General features: G+C 39.8%; 1 protein-coding gene and 1 non-coding gene across 2 annotated transcripts in view; one reads left to right on the top strand and one right to left on the bottom strand.

Moving 5' to 3' along the window:
• The window catches only part of stab1 (stabilin 1), a 118047-nt gene extending 102588 nt beyond the window's left edge, over positions 1–15459 (top strand). Inside the window, exons 63-70 of the mRNA XM_033625556.2 lie at positions 718–883; positions 1747–1853; positions 4034–4153; positions 5497–5631; positions 5725–5829; positions 10777–10926; positions 12820–12924; positions 14657–15459. Coding sequence (XP_033481447.2) covers positions 718–883; positions 1747–1853; positions 4034–4153; positions 5497–5631; positions 5725–5829; positions 10777–10926; positions 12820–12924; positions 14657–14734 — 966 coding nt within the window. The 3' untranslated portion in view covers positions 14735–15459. The remainder of the gene's footprint in view (positions 1–717; positions 884–1746; positions 1854–4033; positions 4154–5496; positions 5632–5724; positions 5830–10776; positions 10927–12819; positions 12925–14656) is intronic.
• On the bottom strand, positions 5823–10888 carry LOC117256256 (uncharacterized). The gene is made up of 5 exons (XR_004501633.2): positions 10764–10888; positions 10587–10638; positions 10282–10346; positions 7916–8063; positions 5823–6048 (listed from the first exon to the last, which is right to left on the bottom strand). It is a non-coding gene; the product is annotated as an uncharacterized LOC117256256 (transcript).
• Positions 15460–16123: the final 664 nt, after the last annotated feature.

Genomic DNA, 16123 nt, shown 5'->3' on the forward strand with positions numbered 1-16123 from the left:
TGGCAATAGACGGAGAGAAGATCTGTGCCTTATGGTGAATAAGAACTGGTGTGATGCTGGTCCTGCTGTGTATCACTGCTAACAGTGGCTGCATTGTGGCGCTGCTGTGGGAGGAGCGACCATGGGGCGGTCTTGTTGAGGTTTGGATGTTTGGACAGTTAAATCATTCAAAAACCAGAAATCATTGATAACCAGAACCATCTGGAAACATGGATGATTACAAAGCAGCAGCCAACAATGTAAGAAGAGGCAAAAAGGATAAAATTACAGTGCACAAGTTAAAGCAGCTGATGGGCTCACATTTTACTGGAGTTTTACCTTGTATAAACCATGTGACAAATTAATGATTGAATTGAATTGAACAGATTCCCTTAAATCCTTCACACTGGTCCTTTGAGTGCATTTTAAATTAAAAAGAAAATGGTACATCCCTATTAATCTTCTACACTCTACAGGAGAAAGCAAAAAGAAATCCTTTTTCCTGAAACATTAAATATAAGGCCAGATTTACGCTCGAGGCACGGGGTTAAGTTACTAAGGTTAAGATACTAACAGCGTCTGATTTGTTGATAGAACCACACCAGACGGATGTATCCAACACGTTACAACAACCTCTGTCAGTTAATTGAGGAGTATAACTTTCAGCAGTACACACTGATACTCATGATGAAACAGTTATCTTGCTGTCGTCCTTTTTTTTCTGTCTGGCCCTCACAGCTGGGGATGCATCTGTGCGTGGCCGGCTGGATGGAGGGGGGGAAGGTGGGATACCCAACCCGCTTTCCCTCGGTTAGGTGTGGAGACAACCACGTGGGCCTGGTTATCTACAAAGAACCTGTGGACCAGAGCAGCAAGTACGATGCCTACTGCTACAGGCTCACAGGTACTGCAGCAGCACAGCCTCTGTGTTCAGACAGTTTGTATCACTGGAGAGTTTTGTTCCTGAGCAGCAGATGTTGTCTAAATGTATTGTTGTTTAATCTGCTGAAGCATCACAGAGCTCCCTGTGTATTCACTGTAACACTCAGAACACAAAAACAGTGTTTACAATTCAAGGCTGAAACTAAGAATTATTTTTATTATAATTCTGTCACTTATTTTTTCAACCAATGTTTCATTATTTTGTTTTTAAAAGTGTCAAAAAAGTTCTGAGAGCTCTAGATGATGTCTCAAAATTCAAAATGTTCAGTATATTATAATAATAATTGGCTATTTATTAACAATATTGTAATATATTTATAAAATCCAACATATCTACAGATGTTGTCAGGGACAGAGGAGACTTATTTTCATCATCATGTGTCAACAGAGACCGACATTCAGTGTCTGACATCAAGACATATTAGAAAATAACTCAAATGTAATCTGAATTAAATCATTAAGCAAAGAAACATTTGAGAAGTTGGAACTACAGAATGTTTGGTGTTGACTCTATAAATTACTTTCTAAGCCACAGAAATGTAGTTGACCAAGTTTCTGTCCATCAGCTAATAAATTAGTTGACAAATTGTGTCAGCACTGATCTAATAATTTAAAATATGTGGGCCCCTGTGCTGCAGTGCACCTCAACGACAGATTAATATATTATATTAACAGTGAGTCTAACATCAGTTACAGTTTATTTCACTGTGAGAGGAATTCTCCAAAATATAACAGTCTGATGGACTGATAGCTGATCAGAGTCAAGAGCTGACTTCTGGTGGAACCTGACTTCTGACCTTTGTGTGTGTGTCTGTGTGTGTGCAGATGTTTCGTGTGTGTGTCCTGCCAGTTACATAGGAAACGGTGACTTCTGTAACGGCGTCCTAACCAGCGTCCTCGCAACATACAGCAACTTCTCCATCTTTTACAAGGTGAGTGTGACAGTTGGACCATTTATTGGTAAAAAGATAAATCTGGTTTATCACAGCTTGGATCAGTATTTTCAGTTTTGGCATTATTAATAATTACAGTGTATTTATGACTAGAGTACAGTATTGTGCTTTTGTGCTTTTCATTCACATCTCTTCATAAGTGGCTCATTCATCAGCTGTTTGGCTACCAGCTGACTAATAACATTCATGCATTTGTCTTTATTTTTTAAACACCACCACTGTGTGGTGCCAAAGAGTGAGATTTCCAAATTGTAAACACAGTTGGGCTACGGCTGGCGGATGAATCACTGGTTATGTGGTGTTTTACTTTAGTCCTGTGGCTGACACAGGACGGCTGCTTCATCAAATTGTTTTATGATAGGACCTGTAGCACAAAGGCCATATTTGACTATACCACATGGATGATTGAAATCACATGCTAAAAAGGGCAAATTGCACTCTTCTGCGAAATATCTTTAGCGTGTTTTGTGCTGTAATATCATCAGTACAATATCTATAGTGAATTGGACCTTGAGACGGGATCATGTTATTATCAACAGCCACAAAAATGTGTTCTTTGTGAATTCACCTGAGCAACTTAAACAACCTTATTTTTATTAAATTATTTTATTGTACAAAGGTGTATCACTACTACATTATGTTAATTATCTTGGGATAAAAAGTAAGACCTTATCTGGAGCCGTCAGTCATCATGATCTGTGATCAGGACTTTAATGTCTCAATATTTTTGGGATTAAGAGTTTCCTGGGTCTGATCCAGGTTTGTTTCATCATGGAGTCATTTCCTCTCCGTCGTCAGACAAAGAGACGTCTCAGAACAAAACAGAGACATACAGTCCTCCAACTTGATCAGAAGCCAGTTTAGTCTTGCACAACAAAACTGTGACAATGCAAACACACACAGTATCAACAGCTGTTTTTAGCAAAGATGAGGTGAGAGCAGACGTCAGCTAAATTAATGTACTGTACAAAGACGACATATTATAACAAGAATTACAACTATACATTAACTAGCAAAACACTTACAGACTCTTACATTGTTAATCAGACCTTTGTGAGAGATAACACAGACGTCACCTCCTGAAGATCACTGAGCTTTGGAAGACTTCCAGTTAACAAGTTAATGAAAAGAAAAGGCAGCTGCTTTCAGCTGATATTGTAGGTGGAGAGGCTCTCTGCCCCCACAAAAAAGAATGTGTAGGAGGATTCACTTCAAGGTCTCACTGGTGAAAGTGAAGCTCCTAAAATATGAGACAGAACTTGTGAACTACAGATGTGTTCAGGTCCTGTAATTATGTAGTTATCAAACGAGCCCAGCTCCTTTTTTCCTCCCATGGCTCACTGTTAGTGTCTGAATGTGAGATTTTGAACAGTTATATAGCAGCAAACAACTTCGTGCTATATAAAGAAACAGTGCAGTAAGCCTGAGCAGAGAATGAAGTCATGCTCCCTCTGCGTGTGTTATCAGAGTTTCTCCGTTCTTTGTTGTGGTAGCCTATGCAGCCACACGTGTGTGTTAGTACATGCAAGTCCCTGTGTGTGTGTGTGTGTGTGTGTGTGTGTGTGTGTGTGTGTGTGTTCCAGTGGCTAGCTAATTGCTGCCGCACTGTACTGCACTCATATGGCAGTTACTCCCGATAACACCATCCCAACCCACAGTGGCTGGACGACACAGTTGCAGAAGCTCAGTGCCAATGCTCTGTTTCCCCTCCCAGGTTAACACTGTTAGCTCTGTCAGCACTGTTGCCATTGTTAGCGCTGTTAACACCATTAGCATGGCTAGCACTGCTAGCTGCTGCCATTTTGTCTCAGCCACCTCCATGTTTGCTTGTGATGTATTTTTTGTATAGCTGACTAAAGCAATTGAATTTAAGAGACAAAATTGTAAATGGAGCAAAAACCAAAAACAAGATGACCCGATCAGACCAGGTCCACACTCTCTAATCCACCACTGAGGTCTACGTTTGGTCCTGTAGTGTTCTGTAGACCTGAATCCTGAAATCATCTAAATGCATAAGTCAGTTTGATGTGTTTTTATGGCATTAAGTTTTAAGGGTTTTATAAAATATAAAGAATGCATCACAGAATGATTGAGTGAATTTTATGTCTTAACAAGATGTTGATTGTAAATCTGAATAACTTCTGTTTCTCTCTCTCTAGTTGTTGTTGGACTACAGCGGCCGGTCCTCAGACGGCAAACAGCTTGTTGAGTTTATGTCTCACAGGAAGTCTGAGGTGACGCTGTTTGTTCCTCATAACGCTGGCTTTTCTGCAAATCAGGTGACGTACCCTTTAATTACTACTTTTTAATACTAAATGCATTACACATTACCCACATGATTTATCCCTTTTCATATGATCTTAAGATGACTTATTTAAATGATTTTTAATATATGTAAAATTAATAGCCTAAACTATTTTACGTTGCTATTTTACTTGCCAGTCTGTGTATTAACTTAATGAGCAACATTTATCAATAAAGAATCAGCAAGATAAAAAAACATTCATTCATTCATTCATCTTCTAACCGCTTCATCCTCTTGAGCGTGGCGGGGGGGCTGGAGCCTATCCCAGCTGACATCGGGCGAGAAGCAGGGTACACCCTGGACAGGTCGCCAGATTATCACAGGACAAACAACCATTCATGCTCACATTCACACCTACGGACAATTTAGAGTTATCAATTAACCTAGTCCCCAATCTGCATGTCTTTGGACTGTGGGAGGAAGCCGGAGTGCCCGGAGAGAACCCACGTTGACACAGGGAGAACATGCAAACTCCGCACAGAAGGGCTCCCACGCCCGGGATCGAACCGGCAACCCTCTGGGTTGTGAGGCGAGAGTGCTAACCACCACATCACCGTGCCGCCCAAGATAAAAAACATATTAAAGATAAATTTAAAACACTGAAACTCAGAAAAAGAAATTGAGAACATTGACAGATTGAAACATCTAAAGATTAAAAAAAGAGGCCTTAGGTATGAGCCCTGAGGAACTCCACACATTGTGCTCAGAGACCTCATTAACAACAACAGAAACTACTTTGTATCACTCAACCGAAGAAAGTGAATATATTATTTTTAAATTTAATTAATACATATAATCTTTACTGAAACTATGATAACTAAAATTACTGACTGAACCAAAAATAAACATATTTGAAAAATACACAAATTAACATTTAGCCATACATACTATTGGAGCCATTCATATGAGAGGATATTTGTAGACACTTAAATTAGTGTTTTGTATTATTTAATTTGCTAATGATAATTACAGTCAGTCTGTATTCCAGGAACCAATTACAACCTCGGACAGTTTGTTCTTCTGAATAGCTAATATTTAGAGCTCTTTAGATGAAGCTGTGGAGCCTGAAGAATACAGTCGTATTTTAGGAGTTTAAAAGGTTTTGTTACCATGGTTCATTTTATATTTTAAAGTTTGTGGTTCATTTTATATTTTGAAGAATAACACAATGGACATGGACAAACACATCAACTTTAAACAAATGATTCCTTATAAAGTTTTTAACCTTTAGAAATCAATTAGTTCAGTTAGTGTACCAGCAGGTTCTGACAGAGCTGTGAATGAAATCTAATCTGTTTCTATACTGTCTGTCTTTAGACTCTGTCTGGTAGAGATCTGGAGTATCACATCTCAGCCAATCACAGCAGACGACCATTCAAGGATCTGAGACACCAGGAAGTCATCACATCCAGGCTTGGGTTCAACCTGACTGTTACCCACGGCAACAACGAGGTCAGAAACACACACACCACTGAGTGACTATCAATCAAAACACATGATCATAGATGTTTATTAACATTAATTTCTTCTTCTTCTTCCTGTCAGAGCCGTAAGCTTGTGAACCAGCGGCTGCTGCTGGAGTGGGACATTCCTGCTGTGAACGGGATCATCCATGTCATCGAGGCCCCGCTGACTGCGCCCCCCGAGCCGGTGAGTGATGGTTTTACCTAGAGCTGCTGTTACAATTAGGGCAACTTCTTCCTCCAATTCTGAACCATCATGTCATCTGTCATCATCCTGCTGCATGGCGTTTTAATGGTGCAGATTCCCGAAAATGTAAAGATACATGGGACAAATTTAACAGGGCTGAAATTGTACTTTCTCTTCATCATATCATCCGAAGCACGATGGGAACTGTAGAGTGAAAACCTAAAATCACACAGGAACAAAGGCAGAAAACAAGTTAGATGCAAAATATCAGTCAACATTATGTAATGTATGTTTATTTACAATAACTTCCAGGCAGAAAAACCTTTGTGTCACATACATTAAAAGCAGACGTTGCCTTGATTTGTTTTTAGCCGCTAAAAAAAAAAAGCCCACCACATTTTTAAAAAATAAATATTAGTTTAAGTGTTTGCTGTATTTAGAATATTTTCACCACTTTACCTTACAGTCAGACATTCTTTTCCAACAGCTAACTGAAGCTGACGATAACAGTCATTTTACGTAACGTAGCAGAACACAGAGTTGCTGGTCCACCACTGCCTCAATTGTTTAGTGTGTTGGGTAAAGTTGTGAAACTGTTCAAATATAGCGTACACTTAAGGCCTTTGCACGCTGAGTCATTTTTTTTAATCCATCATCCAAAAAGAAATCGTTAGGCACAGAAACCTTGCACACTGATTCTGATGCCTTTTATTGTTATACTCTCTCCACTGGAGTTACCTATCTGACTGTCACCACTCCCTCCCTGTCTTTCGTTTGGCGGCGGAGCTGTCCTCTGTCTCTTTCTCCATGTACTGTGTGCAGGCGACATACTCCTCCTCATCGTCATCATTCACCTGAATATGTGAGCTGTCTGAATTATGAAATGATTCTGTGCACCCCGTTCCTTTGTCGTGTCCTGGCTGTGTCCCATTACCACATTTTCTTCACTGATTCTTGGTCAAACGTCTCTAAAGGCCCTGACGGATGCAAAAAACACAGACATTTTAATAATGACTGAAAGTTTTGGACTAAGTGTGCAAATGTGATTGACACAACGTGAAGACCTATCTATTTTTAGACAAAAACAGACTCAGTGTGCAAAGACGTACCTATATATATCTTTAAATGTTAGTTAGAACTTAAGGTGACTTCAGAAATCAACGAGTTTGCCGATTTTACACATCGCAACAACTGTAATCAATTGCCAGTTTTCTACCCAGAAGTGACTGTTCACGGTAATTCGGCCAAAAGTTTCTTTGGTATAAAATCACAGGTGGCATTCTTCTGATAGTTCACAATATTAATAATCAGGATGACGTCTACGTGCATATAAAATACAGTATGATTCCCTTAAACCATCACGTTACCACTTTGAATTGTTTTTCTATGTTTGGTCCTCATGTGCTAAAGTCTGTTTCAAACTGCTGGTATGTTACTGCTAATAGACCAGGGATTAGAATATTGATCGGTCTCTGTTGGTAGTTAAAACAGATAATATTCAATCAGTAAAATTCATTCAACTTTTATCCATGTTTCCTTAATTAAAGGACAGTGTCATATCTAAATGTATTTCTTAAGTGTTACGTTTAAATCTGCTGCGTCAAGTTTAAGAGCTGCAGAATGCACAGTTAATAATAAACCGTTGGAATTGAGAGTGCATGGTAAAATAAATATCAACTTTTGAATTTACACAGCTCGTAGTTTTCTGCTAGCATGTCTCATCAGCTACAGTGAGTTTTTTAGGTGTAATCATTTTTTTTAGTATTCTTCATAGGCGGAAGCGGGCAGCATGCGCTCAATCCATTTAGTGAAGTAGTTCCTTTACAGGAACGTGCACAGAACAGAGGAAGGAAGCCTGGGTTAACAAAGCAAGTTGATAACTGTGTTCGTGGTACCTGTTATCGCTGGGTTATCGCTCTTTGGGGATTTAGAGTTTGTCGAGTCAGCTAACACAAAGGAAGCCTGCCTCTGTCAAACTTGCTTCACGGTACAGCCCTCTGATCTCCAGAGGAAAACTTAATGTTTGTTGCACTGAAACAAACACAGTAACAGATGGGTTTTGTTTTAACATCAAAATCTTACTCACAGTTAGATGAAATGTTTGCAGTGTTGTGAACCACTGCAGTTCTGAGCTCAGCCACCAGGAGGCACCATGGCAACCAACCGTTCCTCTTTATCCTGCAGCGCTTCCTAAATAGGATGTTCTGTCTGTTGTTGCTAGGCAACAGCTACAGCTGTGGGCAGAGAGCAGATGGTTGTGTTTAGTGTCTTGGCATAGTTTTCAGGAAATGAAGATTCAATCAGCTGAGTTTGAGATAGAATCACAACTCTGATCAATATTCATGACATGGGACACAGAGGATGATGAGGACTAGATCAGAACTGATTAATCTGAAGCCTCTGGCAAGATAATTACTTTATTCCCCCAAACAACTTTATGTTCTGTGTTACCTTATTACGTGCTCGTTCCCTCCACATTACTGGATGTGACAGTTGAACACATTTTGTTGTGACTCTCCTTCAGGTTTTGAACTTTCACAATAAAGCTCTAATCTGTATGTGGAACATAGTTTGCTAGTTTGCGTTTAATTACATCCACTCATTCCTTAATAGTTTGGTATCAGGATCTCTGGAATTTCGACAGAGTAGCTGGTGAAAACTTGGGCGTACATTTCCGTAAACTGCAGCTGTTACAATAATGTAATGATACACATTTAATTTACAGTTTAGTTCCTATATGACCACGTGATTAGCGTGATGTTGAATAGAGTTGTTCTGATACCAATACTGCTTAAAATGCTGGATCGGGTATCCACCGTAGTCCCAAGCCAGGATGACGTGATTTTACCTCTATCATATCTGACAGCCATCTCAAAGCGTTGGTTGTTTTGTTTTTTTCCTTCTTAACTGAGCGTGTTAGAGATTAGCCTGTCTTGCTAGTTAACAATAAACAACCACTCGTTCTAAAAGATATTTATGATTTCTTATGGCTGACACATTCACCAAACATTTAACGTAATTCAGTATTCATTTTAGCGTCATGTAAAGTAAATAAACGTCATGTTTTCCAGCTTATGCTCTGCTCGTCTGCCTTATCACAGTTTACACATTTTTAGAACTGCTGTACCATTGGTTACAGGAGCAATCCATTTTTGTTCTGGCTGCATGTTCATAGTAGGTCATAATAGACTATGCCACAGAAAGTGCAAAGTGCAACAGTCTTGATGTGTGTTTCAAGGGGCGCAGGCACAAGAGGCTTGAATGAAAAATATTCTTTAAAAAATTCAGTCATAGTATGCTAAAAAAAAAAAAAAGCTCCTGGTATGCAATAAAAAGTCAAAGTAGAGTATGCAATAAACAGTTGACTACATCTATCCCTCTTCTTTCTTCGTCTAGTTTATTAACGCATCACAATTTAGCTTTAGACAGTCAGTCTTTGTGACGTTTTCCAATGATTTGTAGTGAATACAGCCGACAACAAGGTCATGCACGTGAGATAAAAGACAAGACTAGATAATTAATATGCACACACCACCAACTAGATAGGGATGTGAAGTACTTAAACCTTAAACCTCAGCATTCTCATCTACCACCTTTGTAGAACGGACATGTTGGTTTTAGAGTCAACGTACATCGCCAATGCACTAATCTCACTTTGTGGTACAGCCCCCTGGTTCATGCACCTTTCTGTAGTTGTTTGGTGATTAACGATAGATATTTTTAGGCAACAGAATAGTGCTTTTCACTGAGTGGCCACAGGAAGTGAAAACCTCACTGTCAGTGACAATAGCTTTGTTAGTGTTGACTTCACACCACAGTAGCTATAGTGAACCTTCCGCCTGAGGGGTGCAACCACACATGGACACAGCTTTATGAACAAACTGACTAGTTTCAACTCTTACTGTGGAAACTCTGCACACTAACTTCAGACAGAAGCTGCTGCAACAGGCTACAGGTCTTCTTCACCTCTACATCATCCACAGATAGAGTCTCAGTATGAAACCACATATGGAAATATATACATCTCTTTTAAATAGAGCTCTTGTACTAGGGCTGCAACTAACGATTATTTTCATTGTCGACTAATCTGTCAATTATTTCTTAGATTAGTCGACTAATCATTTTTTCGAAAAATGTGTTAAAATATTGAAAAATGTCGGTCTGTCTCTCCCAAACCCCAAAATTATGTCATCTAATGTCTTGTTTTCTACTCACGCCAAAGGGTTTTAGTTCACCATCATGGGAGAGAGTGTGTAAAGCTGCCAATATTTGAACATAAGAAGCTGCAATAAGAGTATTTTGGGGCACTTTTATAGTACTTTTCTATGAAAAATGACTCAAACCGATTAGTCGACTACTAAAATAGTCACCGATTATTTTAATAGTCGATTAGTCACCGATTAGTCGACTAATCGTTGCAGCCCTATCTTGTACATGGCTTTGATGACTTACTTGGACATGGGACATGTTGGTGGCCGTCTGTCTTTCCTCCACATACTGTAAACAGATTCTTCTTCCTGTGGTAAGAAACAAAATGGCTGCCAGAGTCAGTCATTAGGAGGACCAGTCCTGTGTTGTCTTCTCATTGGATCGATAACATTAATTATTCATTTTAATTGGTTGAATTTTCATCGTCCTCTTGGGCAATGAAACTGGCCCGGCACAGACAGTCACGTCTCCATGGGGACAGAGAAAAGTCATACAGTATGCCATAAAAATGTCATGGTATAGTACTTCATAAAAACAGTCATAAATACCTGGCACAGAGTCACGTCTCCATGGCGACGGTGCAGCAAAGTGTAGCTGTTACTATGGTAGTTAGAGCAAGACAGATGAAGAGTGTGTGTGTGTGTGTATGAAGACTTCCAGTGGTGAGAATTTGATGTGATGTCCTCATATATGCAGTAATTCTCATGTGTGTGTGTTTGTCAAACCTGTCATCTCCAGATCTCCCATCATGCTTCCAGAAGCTACACCCACTCAAGCGGCACAGTGTCGGCCATCTTGGTGTCGTTATTGCTGGCGTGTGTGTTGGCTGCACTCGGCTACTACATCTTCAAACACAAGACGGACGCCTTCCGCTTCCACTACTTCAGAGTGAGACACACAAACACACACGCACACACAAACTGCTGTTAGCAGGTTGTTCCAAGTAAGCACTGACTTTGTGACCTGCAGGTTAAAACTGGACTGAATTTGGTTAAAAGTGAAACTGTTTTTAGTTGTCTTGGTTACACGACACATTATTTCAACATCGTTTTTAATTAGTTAGTTGAATTCCTTAAATTTGAGAATTTCTTCCAAATCTATAAGATGAAGTACATGTGACCTTTTGAAGTTACAGAAAAATGTCAATCGTCACACAAAGATGACTCATTGTGTCACGAATCTCACAGCCGTAAACTCCCAAGTCTGACTGAGATGAGCTCCTCTAATGACCAGACCTGAAAGATTAGCTTCACCAAGTTCAACTCAACAAATGAAAAGTCAGTCATACAGTTCCTCCAGGATGTGGCGATGTTGTCCCCTTGCATCCTACACAACCCTGCGCTTTTGTCTAATCATCGCAACTTCACCATAAATTTGACAATTTAAAATGGGTAAATCTCATTTCATTGTAGAGCTGCGTGCAGCGTATTGATTCACTCAGCCTCCCCCTTCATTTATCCTGAGACTGCTGCTGTGGGATGGAGCTCTGTGCCTATGTCAGGGCTAACTGTTAGCATTACATGGCTAATGATACCCAACGGTAATTAAAAGGTTTAACCACAGAGTCGAACTGTTGGTGTAAGATTTACAGCTCAGTGTTGTATGTTGGGCGTCTGCCCAAGCGCCAAAATATGACAAGTGCAAAACATTGCAACTTGCATCATAATTTTTTAGAAAGGCTGCAGTTAAATCAGACATCTCAGGCCGCAACGACCTCAAAAAGATTGAAATCCTGGAGGGACTGGAGTGTCGTGGTTGCTGTGCAAATACGAACACATGCAGCAGTTCAATAATCAGTTTCCTTTCTTAGCCCTGACCTTTGTGAGGCTGTAATGCTCCATTATTTTAACTTAATTAGTGATTGAAGATGCTGCGTGTGACTTTTTTAGGTAGAACATGATCTCAGACAGACAGAGCTGAGATTTTCCTCACAGTGTCTGAATTTAATAAATACTTGCTGTAGACACCGACTTAATTAGACTCTTTTAAGTTAGTTTTAGTCTGACTTTGGACGCATTGCTCTGTGTAATAACCTCTCCTTAGTTTCCCTGCATATGTGCAAAATGACAATTGAGGACCTGGTTATACACCACCACCAACACCACCACATGTGACCAGTTACTGTTGTCCAGTAGAAATCTAGCAGTGACAGTCAGATTTTGTCTAATTCCCCACACTGATCACTGAAAGCTGGTTTCTTGTTTACATGATCATCCTATTGAAGAAAGCTGACTGTAACCCTGCTACTACTGGAGGCAAGTTCCACCAATGACGACAGTTTGTGTAACAACTTCGACCTCTACCTCAAAGGGACTTCAGGTTAAATAAATAAATACAATTAGAGAGTCCTAAATACATTGAAACGTCGTGCATTAAAATGTCCGTCTGAAAACATGCTTACAACCAAGTAAGTGCCAAACAAGTCTTCCACATATCAGATGATGTGGTGAACTTAAAAGCACGGTCAAATCCTGGTCTGGTCGTTAATCTATGTAAATTTGTGTTGCCCCAAGCTGAATTCTTTTAACATGTTAATCGACATCCGGGACATGGAGGGGTCTCAAGTGACCTTTTTACCCCTCTTCAACCAGAATGGCTGAAAGGAGCGTTGATCAAGACTGGAGTGAGACGGGGGAGCAGGGTTGTAAACATTTGACCCTCTGAGTGGCCTCTGATTTGTCTGTTCACTTATAATCCAGGTTCTGGAGGACACACATTACATCTATCAATCCATCAGATATACCCTGCTAACAGTGATTCCTGTTGTTTCCTCTGTGACAGAATGAGGATGAGGACGGTGCGGCGGGCAGCAGGAATAAGCCCACGCTGGTCTCCATCCCTAACCCCCTGTACAGCGGCTCCAGAGCCTTCAGCGAGCCGTTTGGGGTGAGTCAACCAATCAGAGACTGACTGAACATTTACATCAGCAGGAGAGTCTGAGCTGCTCACTGTTCCTGTTAAAGACTGAACCACTGAGGATCCAGTCTGAGCAGCCCTGCGACAGAATAACACAGGGAGCTGTTAGTGAGAAATTAGGCCTTAATACAAGTCAGAATAAAGTCACAGATCTGTCAATTTAAAGGTTTCTCAGACTCTGAAACACAACAGTGTAAAATAGTATGACACAGGATTTCACAACTCTAAAAGTTATCACAGAGGCAGCTTCTTTATCGTTTGTCACGACAATCAAGGTGAACAGTAGAAATACAGCAACGGATATGTGTGCTGACATTTAAAAAAACATTTTTTAGTGGCCACCACAGTGCCTCACAGTTGACACTATGTTGTAGCAAAAGTTGATCCAACGTTAAATTTTGTTTTTAACCCCCAGTACTGCCACATGTTGAATATAACACCATCTCTGGATCAGATTACCCTGAGTGATGGACTTCAGCTAAATAAGACTGTAACTGTGTGACAGATCCTCTTAATTTTACCAACTCAGACAACTGATGCTTCACACTAGCCACAGATAAATGTCAGAATACATTTTTACACAAAAGGGGGACTGAGGATATCACTTAAATTTTCAGTGTATTAGGAAGGGATCTCCTAATGGCCAGTATGGGCACGTGACTACAGACCAACTCACCATGATGTCGCGCCAACGCTTCCAGATAGACAACTGGCAGTGTTTTGAATTGCGGAGACGTGAAATCTGCAAACTTGTTTATTTCTGTCGTCATTTTCAGCCATAACTGTAAAGTTTGACGATATATCTGGTCATCCTATACTGAACTGTGTTGCTTTATTAGTGTCTTTGATAAACTAAGTTTACCTGAAATCCTGAGTACAGAGCTTTTCCATGTTTCCATGACTGAATATTTACGGATGAAGGGAAAGATATATGTTGGCTGTGATTGGTCCTCATCACATGACGTGCTGTGCGCACTGCTACGTTCCAAAAGTTGAACTCTGTTTACCTGTCTGCAAAAGATGCGGCATGTGTACAGCCCCTTAGTGTATGCTATGGTTGGAATATTTTCTCTGCCTTACTGATGGAGGCTGTGGTGAAAATATTCTAAAAATAACGTACAATTAAACTAATTGATTTTTTTTTGGTGGGTCTTTTTCAAACTGGCTAAAAAACCAACCAGTTGAGGCAGCGTTTGCTCAATGCCCATTTTTTATGTTATGTACGTGATGTGTTGGTTTTCTACCTGGAAGTTACTGTAAAAAAAAAAAACAAAACAACATTTTGATTCGATTTGTTATTTTAACACTAACTTTAAAATGTGTGAACCTACACTTAAAGTACACTTTGACTGATTCTGTCTGTCGTGAATATTTTGGTTGACGTTCGTAACGAGGTCCTTTTCACACACACAAACAGTCCCAATCTGGCTTCTTGTTTTCAGGCACCACTTTTTAAATAAACTGCATTTTCTTCAACTAAAATGGCGTCCCTACAGGTCTTAACCTCTCTGGAAAACTATAAAAGCTCAAAGGTGAAGAGAATCACAAAGTCCAGACCACTCTCTGAGCTGCTGTCTACAACACCCTGAGGGGACCAATGGCCATAAATATTTATGTTATGACCAGTAGTATGTGGACAGCCCTCCACATACTTTTTGTGCAACTAGTTCCCTGATGTGATTGTTTTCTCTCCCTCCCACAGGACCCTGGTCAGGGGTCAGAGCCAGCAGAACCTGAAGAACCTCCAAAGATTCTGGACCTGGACCAGCAGAACCACTAAAACTGGAGCTGTCTGTTTACATACCACAACAACCTGTTGGCTTGAACACGGTTCAGCTGTTACTCAGATCATCTGTATGCAAAAAGAAATAAAATATGTGTATTTACTTTATCCACATGCTCTCTTTTTTCAATCAGCCATGGATCAAATGATTGTGTGTGTTGTCAAAGTGTTTCTGGAGGTTGTCAACAACTCTGCAGCTCTATTGTCCTCTTTTGAATACTACTTTTACATTTATTGCTTGGTTTTTATAAAACAAGCTCTGATGAACCCACCGCACTCGACCTGCTCAGCACCAAACAGAAACAGAGACGAGCTGGTGAAGAAAGTGAAACATTCAGTAGCTAGAGATCCAGATATTTTTCTCTTGAGTTAGTGGAGACAAATCAGGGCTGTAAGGAGACGATGTGGAAGCAGGTAGCAGTTTTCAAACATGGTAGCCACAGCAACTCCACTAACTCCAAAGAAAAATATCTGTGTCTTCAGCTGCTAAATGCTCTGCTATAATCTGCAGCTAGTCTCTAACTTTGACGGTCTGCTCTTTAATGCTGAACAGGATGTCGCTGTTGTTTTTTAATAGAGGCCAGGTTTGGCAGTTCAGAGAGCCAATAAAGTTTCATAGAGGTGCAGAGTTGGTTTTAATTCAAATCCAAAGTGCAATATATCTGATTCCGCTATGCCATAGAGTGCCAATGTTGTCCTAACTATTAAAACACATCAATGACCCAGCAGTGTGATGTTTTTCTTTATCATAAACACACCACATTGTAGTTTTGTTATATACAACCTTATGCCTCCTCCATCCAATCAAGTTGCACTAACAGCTAACATCCATATCTGTGTAACCGTGGATGTTGCCCCCAGCAGCAAAGAAGATCTACACAATGACCACGGTGTCAAAGTGTACATCCAAGGTAAGTATCACAAATTTAGTGTCTGATTAAATGTCTCCCCTTCTGACCTACAACCATCAAATTATAATCAGTTCATCATAGTATAGTAATAAAAACATCATGGTACAGTATGCCATGACAAAAAAGTCATAGTATAGTGTCTCATAAAAATGTCAGAACAAAATATAAATTTCATAAAGGTCATAGCATGTTGTCAAAATCACGAATAGAAGTTATAGTATAGTGTATCATCAAAAATCAACAAAAAACATAGTAAAGTATGTCCTCAAAAATAAACAAAACACGTCATAGTATAGTATGTCGTCAAAAATCACAAAAAAACGTCATAGTATAGTATGTCATGAAAAACTATGGAAAAAAGTCATAGTATAGTATGTCGTCAAAAACTATGGAAAAAAGTCATAGTATAGTATGTCATCAGAAATCATGAAAAAAAATCATAGTATAGTATGTCGTCAGAAATCATGAAAAAAAA

The sequence above is a fragment of the Epinephelus lanceolatus genome, chromosome 1 (genome assembly GCF_041903045.1).
Source record: "Epinephelus lanceolatus isolate andai-2023 chromosome 1, ASM4190304v1, whole genome shotgun sequence".
Lineage (NCBI taxonomy): Eukaryota > Metazoa > Chordata > Actinopteri > Perciformes > Serranidae > Epinephelus > Epinephelus lanceolatus.